Source organism: Neoarius graeffei, chromosome 14 (genome assembly GCF_027579695.1).
Source record: "Neoarius graeffei isolate fNeoGra1 chromosome 14, fNeoGra1.pri, whole genome shotgun sequence".
In the NCBI taxonomy this organism is placed as follows: Eukaryota; Metazoa; Chordata; class Actinopteri; order Siluriformes; family Ariidae; genus Neoarius; species Neoarius graeffei.
This window is the reverse complement of record NC_083582.1, coordinates 76,915,055-76,935,226: the sequence shown is the minus strand read 5'-3', so window position 1 is coordinate 76,935,226 and position 20,172 is coordinate 76,915,055. Positions and strand designations below refer to the sequence as shown.

At 40.9% G+C, this 20,172-nt stretch overlaps 1 protein-coding gene across 9 annotated transcripts in view; it reads left to right on the top strand.

The window, feature by feature from the left end:
- rnf157 (ring finger protein 157) overlaps window positions 1-20,172 on the top strand; it is a 76,409-nt gene that overhangs the window by 10,660 nt on the left and 45,577 nt on the right. For all 9 annotated transcript variants that reach the window (XM_060940337.1, XM_060940336.1, XM_060940334.1 and 6 more), the window contains exons 2-5: window positions 3,345-3,463; window positions 14,626-14,714; window positions 14,803-14,949; window positions 16,719-16,836. In XM_060940337.1, the coding sequence (XP_060796320.1) occupies window positions 3,345-3,463; window positions 14,626-14,714; window positions 14,803-14,949; window positions 16,719-16,836 (473 nt within the window). The remainder of the gene's footprint in view (window positions 1-3,344; window positions 3,464-14,625; window positions 14,715-14,802; window positions 14,950-16,718; window positions 16,837-20,172) is intronic.

Here is a 20,172-nt window from a genome sequence, read left to right as displayed (position 1 = left end):
AAAAAAAGCCAGACATCTCATCTCATCTCATTATCTGTAGCTGCTTTATCCTGTTCTACAGGGTCGCAGGCGAGCTGGAGCCTATCCCAGCTGACTACGGGCGAAAGGCGGGGTTCACCCTGGACAAGTCGCCAGGTCATCACAGGGCTGACACATAGACACAGACAACCATTCACACTCACATTCACACCTACGGTCAATTTAGAGTCACCAGTTAACCTAACCTGCATGTCTTTGGACTGTGGGGGAAACCGGAGCACCCGGAGGAAACCCACGCGGACACGGGGAGAACATGCAAACTCCGCACAGAAAGGCCCTCGCCGGCCACGGGGCTCGAACCCGGACCTTCCTGCTGTGAGGCGACAGCGATAACCACTACACCACCGTGCCGCCCAAAGCCAGACATTATTATTATTATTATTATTATACATTCCTTTCAGGTGTTCAACGCGTCTTTCTCTTTCAAAATTCTCTCAAAATCCTCCATATTTAACAAAGCAAACCTGGCGGCCATGTTTGTTTACAGATTGTCACAGTCACTCGCAAGCGCAGAAGTTTTACGTCTCCAACATGTGACGTCCTGTTGTCTTGACCCATATTCAACGCTCATTCTCCATCGGGTAGAGTGACGTAATACACGTAGGATAAGTGATATGCTAACAATATCGCATGCTATCAAACCAAATGAATGAAACCTGCTAGAACACATGTTTTTATTCCATTGAAAAAGCGTCCTGTGTGGATAATAATTCCTGATATTTCACTCTGATGACGTCACTCCCAGTGTTTTTCTGCTGACTGGATGCGCGTTAGCAAAATGGTGAACAGGTTCAAAATTAAAATTCTTTTGATCAACGTGTGTATTTTTTGTGGATGTGTCCAAATAATATAAATAACTTTACACGGTGGTGTGAAGATATGAAGTTTATCTTCTCATGGTGAATATATTTGCACTCGTTCACTTTGCTCACTCGTGAAATATCCATGCACCCCTCAAAGATCAACTTCATATCTTCATGCAACTGTGTAATATCCTCTATATATTTTTCTCCCCAGGATAGCACTGTTCAACCTTTAAAATCCATGTGAACTATATCCATCCATCCATCCATCCATCCATCCATTATCTCTAGCCGCTTTATCCTGTTCTACAGGGTCGCAGGCGAGCTGGAGCCTATCCCAGCTGGCTACGGGCGAAAGGCGGGGTTCACCCTGGACAAGTCGCCAGGTCATCACAGGGCTGACACATAGACACAGACAACCATTCACACTCACATTCACACCTACGGTCAATTTAGAGTCACCAGTTAACCTAACCTGCATGTCTTTGGACTGTGGGGGAAACCGGAGCACCCGGAGGAAACCCACGCGGACACGGGGAGAACATGCAAACTCCACACAGAAAGGCCCTCGCCGGCCCCGGGGCTCGAACCCAGGACCTTCTTGCTGTGAGGCGACAGCGCTAACCACTACACCACCGTGCCGCCTGTACGAACTAGATATGGCATAGAATATCTGTAAATGTATTTGTTCAGTATTGAGCAGTTTGCAGTAATATTCTTTGGAGAACATTGTTTTTATATAGCAGGAGTCACTGTATGTTTGAAAACCGCAGCATGAGGATTCGCAGGAAGTGAAACAGAACTGTCTGCTCTGAATAATCCGATCAGGACATTCCCTTTTAATTTCATACACATGGTTTTGTTTCTTATGGAAATACTGTCACACAGAGATTAAAGCGAGATGTAAGCACAGTGTGCAGTGTCAATAAATCGGTCGCGCTTTATTGTTCTCAATAAAGATTTAATTCTGTGAAAAGTATGTTGTTCTGAATTCAATCAGTGCGTTTACATGCACATAGAGAAAATCGAATTTCTGCCGTAGCTCGACTGAAATCGAAGTTCTAAATGCCATGGAAACACCTTAGCTCGGCTGAAATCGAACCGAACTGGATTTCTCGTAATCGAGCTACGCGACCTAGATTATGTGATTTTTGCCGAGCTACTTAGTGCATGTAAACCCTATCGAGCTACGTAGTCCAGCTACTTACTTCAGCACTGCCCCTTCCGGAAGTGACGAGTGACGAGACCACAAGCGGGAAACACGACAGCCTCGGTCGGCATGACAACAGTAGTAGCGAGCAGCAGAAGAGGTCAGGAGGAACAAACGAAGAAGAGAAAATGGTGAGCAGAAACGTGCACTTCTGGAGCAATGAGGAGACAGAGTTCATGCTCATTCAGCTTAAGGAGTTGAATATATTAAAATACATGAACACGGAACTGATAACTTTGTTTACACTCTTGAATAGCTCTTCTTCATGACGACAACCGGAAGTGTACCAACACGATGGGGCGTGTAGCGCCACCTGTGGCTCGGGTGCACAATGTGCCTCACACAGTAGCTCGATTTCCTTGTGTGCATGTAGGATTGGATTTCTCTGGCACCCCTGCTGGGACCCTTAGCTCGATTACCGACAGCAGCTCGATTTGGATGTGCATGTAAACACACTGAATGAGACCAGTTTCAAGCAATTTGGATTGAATTTAAATTTTGACCTGATATGCGACATAAAGATACAGATAATATATTTAATGGTATATTTTTAATATCCATTCATAATATAGAGATTTGGGGCGGCACGGTGGTGTAGTGGTTAGCGCTGTCACCTCACAGCAAGAAGGTCCGGGTTCGAGCCCCGTGGCCGGCGAGGGCCTTTCTGTGCGGAGTTTGCATGTTCTCCCCGTGTCCGCGTGGGTTTCCTCCGGGTGCTCCGGTTTCCCCCACAGTCCAAAGACATGCAGGTTAGGTTAACTGGTGACTCTAAATTGAGCATAGGTGTGAATGTGAGTGTGAATGGTTGTGTGTCTATGTGTCAGCCCTGTGATGACCTGGCGACTTGTCCAGGGTGAACCCTGCCTTTCGCCCGTAGTCAGCTGGGATAGGCTCCAGCTCGCCTGCGACCCTGTAGAACAGGATAAAGCGGCTACAGATAATGAGATGAGATGAATATAGAGATTTATTACACCCTGTATCACATACACCGGGCTCCAACATTCAGAAACCCCTGAGGATGTGATAACTATAAAAGGTGTATTAAGTTTGTAATTGAGTTGGTAATTAATTTAAAACTAGTCAAGGTGAGAAGCTGTTATCAGCATGAGGATGAAGGTTTTCCTGATATGAAAATAAAATTACATCACTTTAAACGAAGAATATTTCAGGGAAATGTGTTGTTGCTGTATTGTGTTGGTTGTGAGCAAATTTACTTTATTTAAACGAGTTTTTGAAAAATCACTTGCTTAATTTTGCCTTGTTGGTTGTTATTTTTGTGTGTGTGTGTGCAGGAAGTTACTTTGCCAACCATTTCATCATGGGAGGAGAAAAGTTTGATTCGACCCATCCTGAGGGCTACTTGTTTGGAGAAAACACAGATCTCAATTTCCTGGGAAACAGACCGCTTACAGTAAGATGATTAATAATAACTTAAAGAAGACGCAGCACAGCAGGCAGTTCATCTCTGAAACAGGGAGAAGGACGACTGTGATGCAGTTTAATCAGAATAAAATTTGCAACACATTGCAATACGTTATACAGTGATGCTGTATGAGCGGAAATGTTTTGCCATGTGCTGGATTTCATCACCTGTATTTCTGCACATTCTGTATGTCAGTAGATGGAAATGTGAGTTACAGATTAAAAGAGAACTGAAGGCAATTTTTTCTTATAAAAATTCTATTTATCTCATTTTATTAAATATCGGAATGCATGTTTGATCGCTATTTTGTCGCTGCTATAGCAAGTTATGAGTGTTTGAAATATGCTCTGTAATATATCAGTCCATATGTCAAAGCAACAGCCGTAAACGAGATTCGTCGAGACCTGTGCGAGACATCGTAGGACGGAAGTAAAACGTACAGCGGAAATCAAAGTGACCGACATCTGCCAACGCTGTCAAAAGACACGCGCGCCCTCTTTCGAATGCTGATGGAATCAAGCCGGAAGTTTTGTTTGTTTTGATAGCAATCAGGAAAGTTTGAAAAAAGTAGGCAGTAATCGTCATTTAAACTTGTTTTTGTGCAATACTTCGTTTGGGAAAACAGTTTTCAAAATGGCGGCACTGACACCTGGTTGACACTTCACTTTTCGAAGTCTTGCACAAGTCTCGTGAAGATCGCGCGGATAAGCGACGCCTGCCGTGGACCAAACGAACTAAATTCAACACTGCTAAACACCGAATAGGCCGATAAGTATAATATTTAATTGCAGTTAGTTGCCAATATGAGTCACGATATAAGGTTACTAAAACCGAAAACGTAACTGAATAACACGTTAATTAAGAAATAAAGCAAGTTTAAAAATGACTTCAGTTCTCCTTTAAATGACTGAAGTTCAGTAATGTAATCTAGCCTCAACTACTTACCTTTATGCTCATGTACCAGTGCCATGTACAGTTAACTGGGAATCTCAGCTACAGTATATTTATTTAGTGCTTAAAGCGAGACGGCCTTTCGATTTCATAAAATCGGTGAAATTTAGTTCCGTCTGAAATGTGGTGATTGTGATATCTGTTTATTTCTGTAATATCTCACAAAATATCAGGCCATTCTGTGGCTGGGAAGTTATTTAATTTGAGGGGATTAAAGCAAATAATGTGCATGAAATCGCTCGCTTGGCGCAGTCAAGCAGACAGAGGAAGTCCGTGTGCGCATGCGCAGGTTTACCTTCTTCTTCTTCTTTTGGGTTTTACAGCAGCTGGCATCCACAGTGTTGCATTACTGCCATCTACAGGTTTCCCTTTGAGCGTGCACTGACAGTTCCATCATTCTGTCGCTAAACGAACAGCTGATCACACCGAGGTGCTCGCTGAGCGCCCATATTTATTAGTTTGGGCCTGCGTTTCCTTTCCTTCGTATAGAACATAACGTCTTTTCTTCTCGCTTTCTTTCCGTTACTGTAGTCGCTCTTTTACGTTTCATTCGCACTTTCACGTCCTCCATTTTTCTCTCCTGTTTCAAATTTGTATCCCACAATGCCTTGCGCGAACGGGGAAAGCCCACCATGTGATGCATGACGTAGTATCTTGTATTGGGTCATGGTGAAGCAGGAAAAAATAGCAGAGAATTTAACTGGAAGTCTGTGAATCGAATTCAGTAGCTTTCAGTCCACTAAACAAAAATAATTGGGTGTTGGGAAAATTCTTTTAATGACCTAAACTTGAAAATTCTGAAAGGTGGTCTAGCTTTAATTATAGCACAGCTAATCCTAGCACTGGCGGTTTGGTGGTACACTGAAAAAAGTGAAACAAAGCTGTTGTTCATTTAATGTATTTGTTTTCATTCCAGTGAATTAAAAAAAAAATAGTTTGCTCCCATATTCAAAAGTTGTTTAAATGAATTTAAAATATTCAGGTTTAACAAAGATTATTTATAAATAATCTTTGTTAAACCTGAATATTTTAAATAATATTTAAATATATTAAATATATTTATTGAATATTGAATGTTTTAAATAAATAATTTTTTTTATTTATAAATAATCTTTGTTAAACCTGAATATTTTAAATTCATTTAAACAACTTTTGAATATGGGAGCAAACTATTTTTTTTTTTATTCACTGGAATGAAAACAAATACATTAAATGAACAACAGCTTTGTTTCACTTTTTTCAGTGTACATTAAGTAATAAAACCAATGTATTTGGAGGTGCTGTGGCTCAGTCAACTAAGGCGCCATGCCATAAATCCGGGGACCCGGGTCCGATTCCGACCCGAGGTCGTTTCCCGATCCCTCCCCGTCTCTCTCCAGCTCATTTCCTGTCTCTACACTGTCCTATCAAATAAAGGTGAAAAAAATCTTTAAAAATTATTTATTTTAATTTAGGAAAATATGAAATAATTGCTTTGGTTCAACCATCAGAAATTGGTTTACATGAAGTTAAATATTTCAGGTCAAATCAAATGAATTATTTATATTGTATAACACTACAATATTAGGTGTGATTGATTACCTCAATTTTTTTAATTTGAACCAATGTTTAATTTTTTTCAGTGTATAATAATAATAAATAAATTATATAAATTTACAAGCAGAATGTTAACAATAGTAGTGGATATGTAATTAAAGTCAGACTATGTCTTCTGATTATACGCGTTTAATAAAAGATGTAGCCTGCTCTTTAAATCTCGAAACATGTTGTACTAGCCAATCTAGCAATTGGCTCCATAGTGGAATAGTCCGAATAAAAAATGAGTTTTTATGTGTTTATTCTAGCAGAGACTTGTCAGTAATTAAATTGCTGGTGTAATCGTCCTGTTCTAAAATATGAATACTAAATTTACCACAACAATCCAGTTGAGAAAATGTAACAGACAGTAACAGTAATTATGAAGTTTATAGATACATGCTGTAAATTAGGAATCCGTATCGATGATACCTTGATGTAAAAAAAAAAAAGTAATTAAATCATTTCAGTTGTACACTAATTACATAGGCTTGAGGTTATTTTTTGGGAAATAATACTTGCTGTCTGCTCTTTACATTTTTGCCTGATTACTGTATATAGATATCATCTAAAATAATAAACTAATAACTCATTTGTACTACACGCTAAATAACAAATCTAAAGTATTTCAAATCTACAAAAATACTATTAGTACTAGTACAATACTCCAAATACTGCCGATGGGAAAGGATGTTTTATGGACCATGATGATGATCTGAGTAGGTGATAATTTAATCAGTCCCACAGACCAGATCTGAAAATATCTGCAACTCTGGTACAGATTCCTGGATGTGGATTAAGATTACACTTAAATTCAATTGGCGCTACTGAGTCACTGTTCAAATTTCTAGGAAAAGGTTTAATCATCGTACGGGAAACCAGCCCTTCATGGAGGATCAAACAAAGCCTTTAAACAGCAGCTGAAACGTAGAAAATGCATACTTTTAAAATGCTTTCCTCAGTTGCTGACGATACAGAATTATGAATGACGATTGGAATATTTGAATATAGTTATAGTTAGTTGTTAGTCTTTTGATTCACAATGATATCAAATGTACCAATAATTTCTGAATACTTATTGAAGTCAAGGTGAAGTTGAAGTGGATGTACTGCAAAAACCATTCTGCAGCACTGTGGGCTGTGTGAGGACGGTTTACCGAGGAGCCATGGTTACGTAATCAAACCGACATTTTGGAAAAGGGCAGCAGGTTTCAAATATGAACACAGAAAAAGGCCTGTCTTCTGTTTTTCTGCAAAACAAAACCCACAGGTATTGCGTGTGTAGGTATTACTGATATAATTTAAGTTAATATCATTATAATAACTGATTTGCACGACTTATCAACCGAAATATCAACTAAGTTTTTCAGATATATTCTAAGCTAGAAGTATGATCATGTCTGGACTATAATACCTATAAAACAGGTGCGAATATACCATAGGATAATTGCACTATAATAACCTGTTTGCACTACAGTGTTCTATTATAAGGTAGCTGCTTATGGATGCATTATATTATTTGAATATGCATTGCATTATAAAAACTGATTTGCACAACAACACCTGCTAAAGTACTAGTGTAATGTACGTCCTAATAGTGGAGTGAAGCTCCAGACTTCAGAGAACATGGTAATGCATCGATTAGGTTCAGTCTTTATTCTCAATATCTACGTCATACAATATGATTTTAGGGCTCTGGAAAATTTGAAAAAATATACATCATCATCATCATCATCACTGCCGCTCAACATGATTATGGCGGTCCATATGGCATCTGCCCGGACATCTACCCAGGAGGTTGTCCTAGTTTTAGTGCCTCAGCAGCCTTGCGTCTGGCTTGGCTCTCTTCCTCAGCTGATGGCCTCTTCTTTTCAAAGGTTCTCACACCATCACAAACCGTTCTCCTCCACTCCAATTGATCTAATGGGTCTGTGGCCCAATTGCCAATCTCAGTCTTTGAAGGTCCTTTTTAGGACATCCTTAAATCTCTTCTGAGGAGTGCCAACACTTCTGGTTCCTGTAGATAGCTGACCGAAGAGAAGCTGTTTAGGTAGATGATGTGCATCCATTCTGCCATGAGACCATACCATTGTAATCTGTCCTGCTGTTGCGTAGCTGCAGTGCTTGTCACAGAACACCAGTCAAGAACCTCATTATTGGTGATACGTTCGTACCACTTGATGTTCAGGATTGTACGTAAGTATCTTTGGTGATGGCCATGACCGTGAGTTGGCCTAGTAGTTAGCATGTCTGCCTCTCGATTGGGAGATTGCAAGTTCTACTTGCGGTTGGGTCATACCAAAGACCATCATAAAAATGGTACCTACTACCATCTGGCAAGACACGCTGCAATACAGATGTGAGTGGGGAGTCAAACTTTCGTGGTTACCAGAGGACCCGCCCCCCCCCACTGTAACCCTAGCTATGTAATAGGTGAGAGGCCGAGGACTACAGAAACGGAGATCGGCGCCGCCTAATGCACCATATGGTGCGGGAAGGACTTTAGACTTAGCTCTTTGGTGACGGCCACAGCCTAATGGTTAGAGAAGCAGCTTTGGGACCAAAAGGTCACTGGTTCGATTCCCTGGACCAGCAGGCCTGGCTGAAGTGCCTTTGAGCAAGGCACCTAACCCCCAACTGCTCTGGCAAGAGTGGTTTTGTACTTTGTGTCTGACTAGCCAAAGAAAGTTTGGGTGATGCCCGACTGGAAAAATAAAATCTTTGGTGAAATTTCTCTAGCTGCTTTACTTGATATCGGTACATAGTCCAAGTTTCGGAAACCATACAGAAGTGTAAGTACGATGATAGCTTGATAGACTTGTATCTTGGTGTCAAGCTCAAGTTCGTGATGATCAAACACATGCTTACGTAGCTTGCCAAAAGCTGTTGCAGTAGCACTGATCCTGTTATTAATCTCACGATCAAGGGAAACATCATTGGCTACATAGCTACCAAGGTACTGAAAGTGCGGGACTACCTTCAGGACAGTTCCATCCACAGTAATTTCAGGTTGAGTGACAGCTGAGGTGGTGGTACCATAAACAGGTCGATACATTACTTCCATTTTGGTGCCGTTTAATGATAGCCAGAGACTGCTGTAGGCTTCTGCAAATACATCTGTAATTCTCTGCAGTCCGGTTTCTGTTGTCGAGCAGGCCGCAGCATCATCAGCATATTGGAGTTCCACAACTGAGACCAGTGTTGTAGTCAAGTCACTAAACCTCAAGTCCGAGTCCAGTCTCGAGTCCCTAGTGTTCAAGTCCAAGTCATTAAAGAAAATTTCGAGTCGAATCCGAGGCAAGTCCACTATTGATCGGAGTCAAATCCGAGAACAAGACTCCCACCGCACCTTTTGACGGTGGCTGTTGCTGCCTTTATGTGAAACCATTTGCAGTGCGCATGTGAGAGTCCGCTTGGCGTGCATGCTGTCCGGAGCGCGCCCAAGAGTCTATCTGATGCACGCGCCAAGGTGCACGGGTGTGACACTCTTGCATGAAATTCATAAAAAATTAATGTAGATATAAATATCCATCCATCCATCCACCCATCCATTATCTGTAGCCGCTTTATCCTGTTCTACAGGGTCGCAGGCAAGCTGGAGCCTATCCCAGCTGATTATGGGCGAGAGGCGGGGTACACCCTGGACAAGTCGCCAGGTCATCACAGGGCTTAGATATAAATATCTTATGCCAAATTATTATGGCATGTTACAAAAAACAAAAGAAAAAATCTGAGTCCTCATCTCGATTTACGAGTCCGAATGCAGTTAACGCACGAGTCCAAGTCCGAGTCATCAGTGCTCAAGTCCAAGTCAAGTCACGAGTCCTTAAAATTAGGGCACGAGTCGGACTTGAGTACTACAGGCTTGACTGAGACTGTAGTCGCCTTTTGTTTTGGCCTGTAGCTGGCGCAGACTGAACAAGTTGCCATCATATCGGTAATCTATTTTAATATGGATAGATATACATCATAATAAAATACACATCATTAAAAACAACACTTAACAGTTAGTAAGTCATTCTAATGAATAATATGATAAAAAAGAACACGATAATGACAAAAAATAACAAAAATGTTGACAAAATAAATAGATTTTTTTAAAAAGAACAAAGTGTGGGCGGCACGGTGGTGTAGTGGTTAGCGCTGTCGCCTCGCAGCAAGAAGGTCCGGGTTCCTTTCTGTGTGGAGTTTGCATGTTCTCCCCGTGTCCGCGTGGGTTTCCTCCGGGTGCTCCGGTTTCCCCCACAGTCCAAAGACATGCAGGTTAGGTTAACTGGTGACTCTAAATTGAGCGTAGGTGTGAATGTGAGTGTGAATGGTTGTCTGTGTCTATGTGTCAGCCCTGTGATGACCTGGCGACTTGTCCAGGGTGAACCCCGCCTTTCGCCCGTAGTCAGCTGGGATAGGCTCCAGCTTGCCTGCGACCCTGTAGAACAGGATAAAGCGGCTACAGATAATGAGATGAGATGAGATGAGAAGAACAAAGCGTAGTTATTTACTCTTCACTGCTCTTTTAAATTTCTTAATCATTGACAGTGATTGGATGTGATCTGGTAAAGAGTTCCAGCTGTGTAGACACGAGATTTGAGATCCGACCAGACCCCAGTTCTAGAAGCTGGTGCTAGATTGTCCTCGTTCCCAATGCCATTTAAAAGATTTACACTGACATATAATTTATAGTCTGTCACTTCCCTGGGACTGGAATGTGTGATTTGCATGACTTGCATAACATGGACTAAACATCTGTCTGTGGGTCTTTGTGAGTGTGTGCTGTATGGCTGCAGTGTGTTAACAGCTTACCCGTTCTCTGAGTAAACAGCCTGGTGATGTTGTGGATTTAAGTAGCAGCTTAGCGAGGTGATGCACAAGCGTCGCATTCAGTCTGTGCTTTCTGGGGGGGCGGAGACATGACCGGTCCTGACCTAAAAGTACACACAAGCGCACTGGCTCTTCATCAAATCTGTCAAATGGGGTTTTCCAAAACAAAACACAAACATCGATACGCTGTGCCATAAATCATTTTAACAGACAAAACAATTCCATAATTCATTCATCAGATCCTCATGAGTCAGTTCTTCTGTTTAAACACGGAAGATGGATGAAAATGAAAATGTTCCTGTCACATGGAACGTGTGTATATATTAAAACTACAGGCTAGAAAACGTAAATACGGTGCTTTTGCAAAAAAGGCTTCCACAGTCAACACAGACTGATCTATAATGAGAGCAAATTTGTATAAAATCATAAAAAAATGGAAACATGTTTTTAAAAAAGCAGAACTGAGTCACAAGGGCTGTGCAAATAACCAGGAACACACATGAGACTTTGTAAAATAACATTACAAGCGAAGAGGTAATTACTGTATACACGAACTGCGGCGTAACAAGACGGAGGTGTAAGCAAGGATCCAGGCACGAGGCCAAGAGAACTGGAGCAGGAGCTGGAAATAAAAATAAAGACCCAGACACAAAGAGTTTGTTGTAAAGTGATATATTGAAATGTTAATAACAATATTAAAATATTAAAGCTGCTATTTGTAAAGTTTAAAATGATTTCTAGAGCTATTCTAAGCATATAATTAATTTGTTTGTTTCCACATAAAAAATACATGACACAAAATAATTAGTGCATGCAGAATTTTTTTTTTTGAGATTGAAAACAGAAAACAATAACGAAGAAATGTGCAGGAGGAGGCAATAAAACCCGTAAGGACTCGTCGAGTGGTGCTGCTTTGGTGAGCCATTCAACATAACTTAAAAGTAAGGAAATACGGACAATTACATACAAAAACATAAAAACCTAAGGTGTAAAAAGAAAGGTGACGATGTACCGACACACAGAAGATGATCGTGAGAGCGATTATGATGTCGTATCACTGAACTGATCCAGCAAGAAGAGAATGGTTAATTTCTTAACTGATTTTAAATGGGTGGAATGTCTAATTACGAAGATAATTTTGAAGATACTTTACAAAAATGATGCCTTACAGGATTGCCATGCGAAGGAATTGACTCATGTCTTCAGTTTAAGACTGCTGTTTGTTTCTGCAGTGCGTAAATATCATTATTCTATTCACATTCACTGGATATGAGCAATCACGCGCTCTGATTGGCTACTCTACTACAAGGCTATCAGCTCATATACCGTGAGTAGAGAAAAACAAAATGGCGGAACCTGTTACTGAACCAACCGAGGACAAAATAAAAACTCTACTCGAAAACAAAACCCCAAAAAATACAAAAAAGCAACAAAATATGTAATAAAAGTATTTGATGCTAAGGACGTATCTTTTTTAAAATTATCTTTCAAGAATTATTATTATTATTATTATTATTATTATTATCGCATTTTTCACAAATTGTTCCTGTCATTTCACCGGTTTGTTTACATTCTAAATCCTAGATCACAACCGGACATATGATTTTTTGGCCGTGCGATTTTTTGGCGTTTCCCAAATCGCTGCGTTTTTTTTTGTTCGTGGAGAAAGATGCACGTTTGTCTTGCAACCTGAAAAAAACGTAAGCACCCGTAGAGTTTGTTTGACATGACAAAGAACCTCTGCGGCCGGTCTACGGCTCGAAAATCACCACGTCACACGCGTGCCCTCCGTGCGTTTCTTGCGTTTTTTGCACATAGACCGGCCATAGGAGCACGTACGGCCGGTTGTGACCTAGGCTTAAGAGAAAATGATTTTGTTGGACGTTTTGTATAAAGTTGTTATTTATCGAATTTACAAAAAAAAAAAAAAAGCTCTGTTTCTCAAAATCCAGTGAATGTGGATAGAATAAAACAGTTATTCCACTCAATCTCGTCGTACATGGGTTATAGACAACTCGGTGCTGCGTGCCTCGTCAGCTATCAGCTCATGTACGACTCGATTTCATGGAATAACTGTTAAATATTACGAGCGCACAAATTAATTCCACTCCAGCCAGAATGAAACTGCTCAGATCTGCCTTCTTTTGCTAAAAATGACGTTACATGACAGGCATTTAGCAGACGCTCTTATCCAGAGCAACACACAGCACACCCAGAGCAGCCTGGGGAACAGTCGGGGGTTCAGTGCCTTGCTTAAGGGCACTTCAGCCATTCCTGTTGGTCCAGGGACTCAAACCAGCAACCTTTTGGTCCCAAAGCTGCTTCTCTAACCATTAGGTCATGGCTTCCCCACAAGAGATAAGCATAAGACATGAGAAAGTTTGTCAGTGTTTTCACTGCAATTGCAATTCGCTTTTCAGGCAGTAGATCATAAAAGTAAGAAATTGGAAGTATGGGTTGCACGACTATTCACGACCTGGCGGACGTGGCTCACCGAAATTATTGAACTGAGAGCGTGCAGCATGGAAGCTTTGTCCATTAACATAGCCTTCTTTATAACTCTTTAGAGCAGGGTGGAGGGTGTGACGTCTACAGCAGCGTCTGGGAAGTTTTTCCAGAGACGTAGGAGTCGACCGCATGTTCACTTCCAGACGTAGTAACATTTGAAAACGAATTTCTGTTGGCCAAGGTTAGCTAGCGACATCCAACCCACAGCACCGAATGAGATTTTTCACACAGCCCTGTTCATGAAAGAATTCACTACAACCCACTCACAGTACAATTTTATTTACATTTGATTTAACAGTCCTGTGAATTTTTAGCCTAAAATGCCTATCCAAGGCATACGCAAAGTAAATCGCTAGCTGTTCTTGAACCATTTGGATGGATACATGTTTGATTTTGGTCTTTTCTGAACGGCAACACTCTGAAGTTTTTTTCCTAATAGTCAGAATCACTGCAAGTGCAACTGGCTTTGAGTAATAGAAGTTTGAACACACTGAAGTAGGAAGTTTTTCTTTTTAACTGAATATTTTTTTTTTGCAAACAGATGTCTGCAGATGTCTGCGAGAAAACACAATGTGACCACATCAGGAAGCCTTATCTACTCCAACTTCAAAATTTATAACAATACAAAAGAACATGAATATTTACATCCACCAGCGTTGTTGGAGGAGGTTATGTTTTTGCCTTCGTTTGTTTGTTCCCAAAGTAACTCAAAAAGTCGTGAGCATGTTTTGATGAAATTTTGTGGAAAGGTGAGCCATGGGTCAAGGAACAATTGATTAGATTTTGATGCAAATCCGGATATGTCTGTGGATTCAGGATATTCAAGATGTTTTGTCTGTTCCCAACGTAACTCAAAACGTAGTGAATGGATTTGGATGAAATGTGGTGGACAGCTTTAGTATTCTCCCAGGTTCAGTTGACTTGATTTTGATGTTGATAATCTGTGGTTTGGCAGAAGTATGCATTCTACCGTGTGCCCTTCCAGTTTACACATGTTTTTCTAACGGTATGTCAAGGCATTTTCCCCAAAAGGGAATTTAGTGACTCCAAAAGACCTTTGATGATAACCATGGTCTCATACCAAGGTTAAAAAAATAAACAACAAGAAAAGTAACTGCAGTAGGAATTCCTTTGGGAAACAGTACATTTCTTTTCAGTATTAGTTGATGAGTCTATGCAACCCCTAGTATATAAAGAACAAAGATAAAAGGAGACTAGTCATTGGACAGTAGCCTTTCTTTATTAATAATTAAGCAGTCCCTTTTCTGTTTTAATATTTTCTTTCCACTTGTCTTTAGTTCCCATATACTGCCCCACCACCTCACGAGCCAGTGAAGACCCTCCGAAGTCTCATCAACATTCGAAAAGATACTCTCCGGCTGGTCAGGTAAGACCGCCAACCAGACAACGCATTTTATACAGTTGTTAAATTAACCTCTTCTGGTGAGGTAAAAACACTGAGACTCTATTTACAGATGTAGCGAAGACATGAAGCTGCCCGGGCATGAGGTCGGAAAGAGCCGTAGTTGCTACAACATTGAGTTTACCTTCGATGCTGATACACAAGTTGCCATCACCATTTACTACCAAGCCATTGAGGAATTCCACAATGGCGTGCCAGTGTGAGTGAAATGAGTAGAGGTTAAAAAGTATGTTTACTCCTTAGAACACCAGCGCAATCATATATTTACCAAAAAAATACTAGTGCATTTCAAACAATTTGAATAGTGTGAAAAAGTTCTTTTTTTTCATAATTTAATTCAAAAAGGTAAACCTTCACATATTCTGTATTCATTACACATAAAGTGAAATATTTTGAGCCTTTTTTGTTTTAATTTTGATGATTATGGCTTATAGCTCATGAAAGTCAGAAATCCAGTATCTCAAGTCATTAGAATATTTCCTAAGATCAATCAGATAAAGGATTTATAATACAGAAATGTCCATTTTCTGAAAAGTATGTTCATTTATACACTCACTACTTGGTTGGAGCTCCTTTACCATGAATTACTGCATCAATGGGGCGTGGCATGGAGGCGATCAGCCTGTGGCACTGCTGAGGTGTTACTGAAGCCCAGGTTGCTTTGATCGCGGCCTTCAGCTTGTCTGTATTTTTGGGTCGGGTGTTTCTCATCTTCCTCTTGACAATACCCCATAGGTTCTCTCTGGGGTTCAGGTCAGGCGAGTTGGCTGGCCAATCAAGCACATGGTCAGCAAACCATTTGGTCGTAGTTTTGACGCTGCGGGCAGGTGCTAATTCTTGCTGGAAAAGGAAATCAGCATCTCCATAAACCTTGTCAGCAGATGGAAGCATGAAGTGCTCTAAAATCTCCTGGTAGATGCTTTGTTGACTTTGGACTTGATAAAACACAGTGGACCAACACCAGCAGATGACATGGCAACCCAAATCATCACAGACTGGAAACTTCACACTGGACTTCAAACCCCTTGGATTCTGTGCCTCTCCACTCTGACTCTAGGACCTTGATTTCCAAATTAAATGCAAAATTTACTGAAAAGAGGACTTTGGACCACTGAGCAACAGTCCAGTTCTTTCTCTCCTTAACCCACGTAAGACACTTCTGACATTGTCTCTGGTTCAGGAGGGACTTGATATTAGGAATGCGACAGTTGTAGCCCCTTTCCTGAAGACGTCTGTGTGTGGTGGCTCTTGATGCACTGACACCAGCCTCAGTCCACTCCTTGTGAAGCTCTCCCAAGTTCTTCAATTGACTTTTCTTGACAATCCTCTCCAGGCTGCGCTCATCCCTGTTGCTTGTGCACCTTTTCCAGCCAGTCTTTTCAGCAACGGCCTTCTGTGGCTTTCCCTCCTTGTGGAGGGTGTCGATGATCGTCTTCTGGACAACTGTCGAGGCAGCAGTCTTCCCCATGATTGTGGTTGCATGTACTGAACTAGACTGAGAGATGCACGGTATTTATACTGTTTTACTCAAACTCAAAATGAAATATTCTCATACTTTGAGATGTGTGTTTTTTTTTTGCACTGTAGGCCATAATTATCAAAATTAAAATAGAAAAATGCTTGAAACATTTTAGTTTACATCGAATGAGTCAAGAATATATTACATTTTCACTTTCTTAAATAATTGATAGAAAATATTGAACTTTTTTCCAATATTCTAATTGTTTGAGATGCACTAGTACACAAACCTGGACATGATATGAAGCATGGTTGAGCATTAAGAACACGTATCTGAAGGAAAACACTGCCACATACTTTTTACCAGTTGTATTGGCCCAAAGAAAGTCTAAACCTTGTTTTTCACATTTTCAGCACTTTCATTTATGTGCTGTTGACTGATAAAAGGATTCAGTCTAATAATAGACTCCTGGTTGATGGTTCGGCTCTCTGCTTGTTGTATATTGACAGATACCTGCCCCAGGACAGCTCTCTGAAATCGGAGACGGTGCATTATAAGAGAGGCGTCTGCCAGCAGTTCTGCTTGCCTTCACATTCTGTCAACTTGTCCGAGTGGGCAGACGAGGAGGTAAGGATTTCTCAAGAATACTTGTACTGCAGTTCATTTATGTGTGAAAGGGTATTAGAGCCGTATCCGTTTGTATTGACTTCATGACATCTCCTCAAGCATGGAATTGAAAATATAGTTGCTTTATATAACTTTATTCCAGTGGTGGAAAATTTATTGACTGTTCCAAAGGTCTGACGCTGGAGACTCCTTCCATAACTGTTAAATTTTAAGGGGAAGCCATGGATTAATGGTTAGAGAAACAGCTTTGGGACCAAAAGGTTCCTTGGAGCAGCAGGAATGGCTGAAGCGCACTTGAGTAAGGCACCTAACCCCCAACTGCTCCTCAGGCTGCTCAATGCTGTGGGTATGTCAGGGTCCTGTTGTATGTCACTTTGGATTAAGGCTCGGTCCCACAATACCGATAACTATAACGATAACTATAAATAAATGGGTCCCCTGCAGTTTATGTGGTCGGTGCTCACATCAGACCGATAACGATCCCTATAGCCCAGGCCTGGGTTTATCCGTATCAGTGAGATCGCTTCTGGAGCGATTTTTCCAGGCCTGGACCTGATCTGGTAAAACATCTGACCAATCAGGTCATTGTTTGCGTGTGACGTTATCTGGGCGCGTGATATTTTTCCCCGGGCATCTTTGTACATCCTTGTTGCATCATAAAGTCACAGAATATGGATTCACGGAAAATAAAAAATATAATACAAAGCACGGATCTTTTATTCACGGATATGTGATTATTTTCCGTGAAATATCAATTGTAAATTAATAAAGTAAACATATAAATGCAGGTAAGATATTTTAATTATGAACTTCGGTAGTCCAAACATTTAATTGTTTTAGACTTCTTAATTTTTTATCCATGATGCATCATCCGTATGAAATCAGTAACCAATCTGTAATATGCTGAAATGTCCGTGACCAATCCGTAAATTATTAGCATCCGTGATGCGTCCGTATTAAAATCCGTAACCACGACATATTTTGTATCCTTTTATTAAAATTATATTTCCGTAATCTGTGACCTATCTGTATTTTATCGACCACCGGAGTGTGTGCATGGGTTGTTTTGAAGTCCAAGCTGTACAGTATGACTCGGAATAATGTGCTACTACTTCGAAAAAACTTCCATGACTATTCCTAAGTTGCATGTGTTTATTTCCCTGAGTGTCGGGACCGAGTGATGATATAGTGGGGATTATACTGTCGTTGTGGTGTTTCTGCTCCAGACTGGAACTAAACTCAGGCAGAGGGAGAGTCAGAGCTGGAGTTATTACAGGTATAGTTATAGTTCTCGGTGTTGTGGGACCGGACCCTTAGCATCTGCTAAATGCCTATAATGTAAAATAAACATCTCCTTCCAGAAAACGTCACCATGTGAACAGTTACTGTGGGTGTTTTCTTTGTTAAATAATAGCACATTTATTATTAATTTTAGATGATATGGAGCTTCCTCCATACAAGTCTCTGTGAATGAGTGGTTACTATAGAAACGATAACATTTTAGATCGAGCGAATTATACTGCAACTCCGCTATAATGAACTCTTTTGCTACGAACTTTCGCAGATAGCAAACTAAGGTTGTGTCCCCTGTCTTTAATGACAATGAATCAGAGTCTTCAAAAAAACCCCAAACATCACCGTGCCATGTCCACATGCATTGGCGCTTGGAGCGTGGAGCTCCATTAGGACTAATTACAGTACCATGCACCTGTTCTGGATTAGAGTGCAATCACAGCGTGCACTTAGAAGGACTCTGTAAACACACAGACTTGGTGAAGTATACGCGCTATACCAAGTGTCTCACATTACCAAGCTTTATATCAGTGTATCGCCTTTCTGGTTTTAATTTATTTTGTGTATTTGGACTCTGCCTTTCGTCTTTGCCTCCACTGTTCTGTTTGTGCCTCGCTCCACAAACAATACTGTTTGCCTGCCTGTTTGTAAATAAACTCTTTTCCTGCAATTACATCCTTCATTCATCTGCTTACACACACACTGAGGCCCTGTCCACACGGCAACGGATTCAGGTGAATCTGATAAAATTGTTTATCGTTTCAGCCTGGCGTCCACACGGCACCGGCGTTTTGGGTGCCCCAAAACGCAATCTTTTTGAGAACGGGTTCCAGAGTGGAAAGATCTGGCAACGTTGCCGTTGTGAAGTCGTCTGGATGAGTAGAACGGATTTGTTTACGATGACGTCACAACCACATGACTGTGAGTGCTTCACGCCGGGTAGAAGTGTAACGAACTCGATGCGAGTTGTCAACAAATCCTATAACTTGGTTCATGAAACGCGCTTACAAAATATTTTCACTGTGAATATTTATTGTGTAATGGTGCAAAGTGAGAGAGAGAGAGAGAGAGAGAGAGAGACTCTGCCCTTAGGGCAGAGTCAATCCCGCCAGCAAAAATAGGGAAAAAAAAAGGAGCGATCTCACCTCTTCAGATGTTGGTTTAAGTCCTACAATACATTCCTCAAAAAGGGCGTAGAAGAACAAATTAATCCATCAACGTGTAGCATTCAATTTATTCCGGACCATTAAAGACGCCGCCTTCCGCGTAGAATCATACGTCATCCTCGCCGCCATATTGGATGGGTCAAAGCGGAGAATAAAGATGCCTCATTCATGTGCTGCGTTTAACTGTACCAACAGGTTTACCGTCCAAACGAGATCACATGGGATTACCTTTCACAGGTGAGACTGGAAAAATACTTTTCATTGTATTTGGTCATTATAATGTAATTTTACGAACAGATTTTTCTGACTTTGTGGCTAATATGAAGTCTCGTGCATAATAGTTTATGCGCATGCGTCCTTACTTCTTCTATTATTCTGGTGTCTCCGATGGGATCGTCTTACAGCGCACCTAGAGGTGTGGCATGTGTATTGCATCGTTTTCAGCAAGTGTTGCGTTGCCATATGGACCTGATATTTTACTGATCCGTTGCCCATGTGGACGCGATATTTTTTTATTTAAATCTCGTTGCCGTTGTCGTGTGGATGTAGCCTGAGCCATGCGCTCCTCTTCCCACCAGAGACGAACGATAAGGAATCAAGTCTGCAGTCGAGTTAACAATACGTTTTACTGCCATAAAACAAAGGCTCAACGAGCCTCGCTTAGGCGTCAGTCACTAACCATTATTGAGAACGGTGATCAAGGGATCAATAAAAGGATGAAATGACTGCTGTTACTGCTGAACTTAACTCCTAATTAAAGTGTATCATTGGTGTTTTTATACCCCGTGCCCCGCCCAGCCCCACAGCATGACAGAAATGACCTAATCAGTGATTTGCAACACATGAATGAACTGAATAGTGATGATTTAGAAAACAG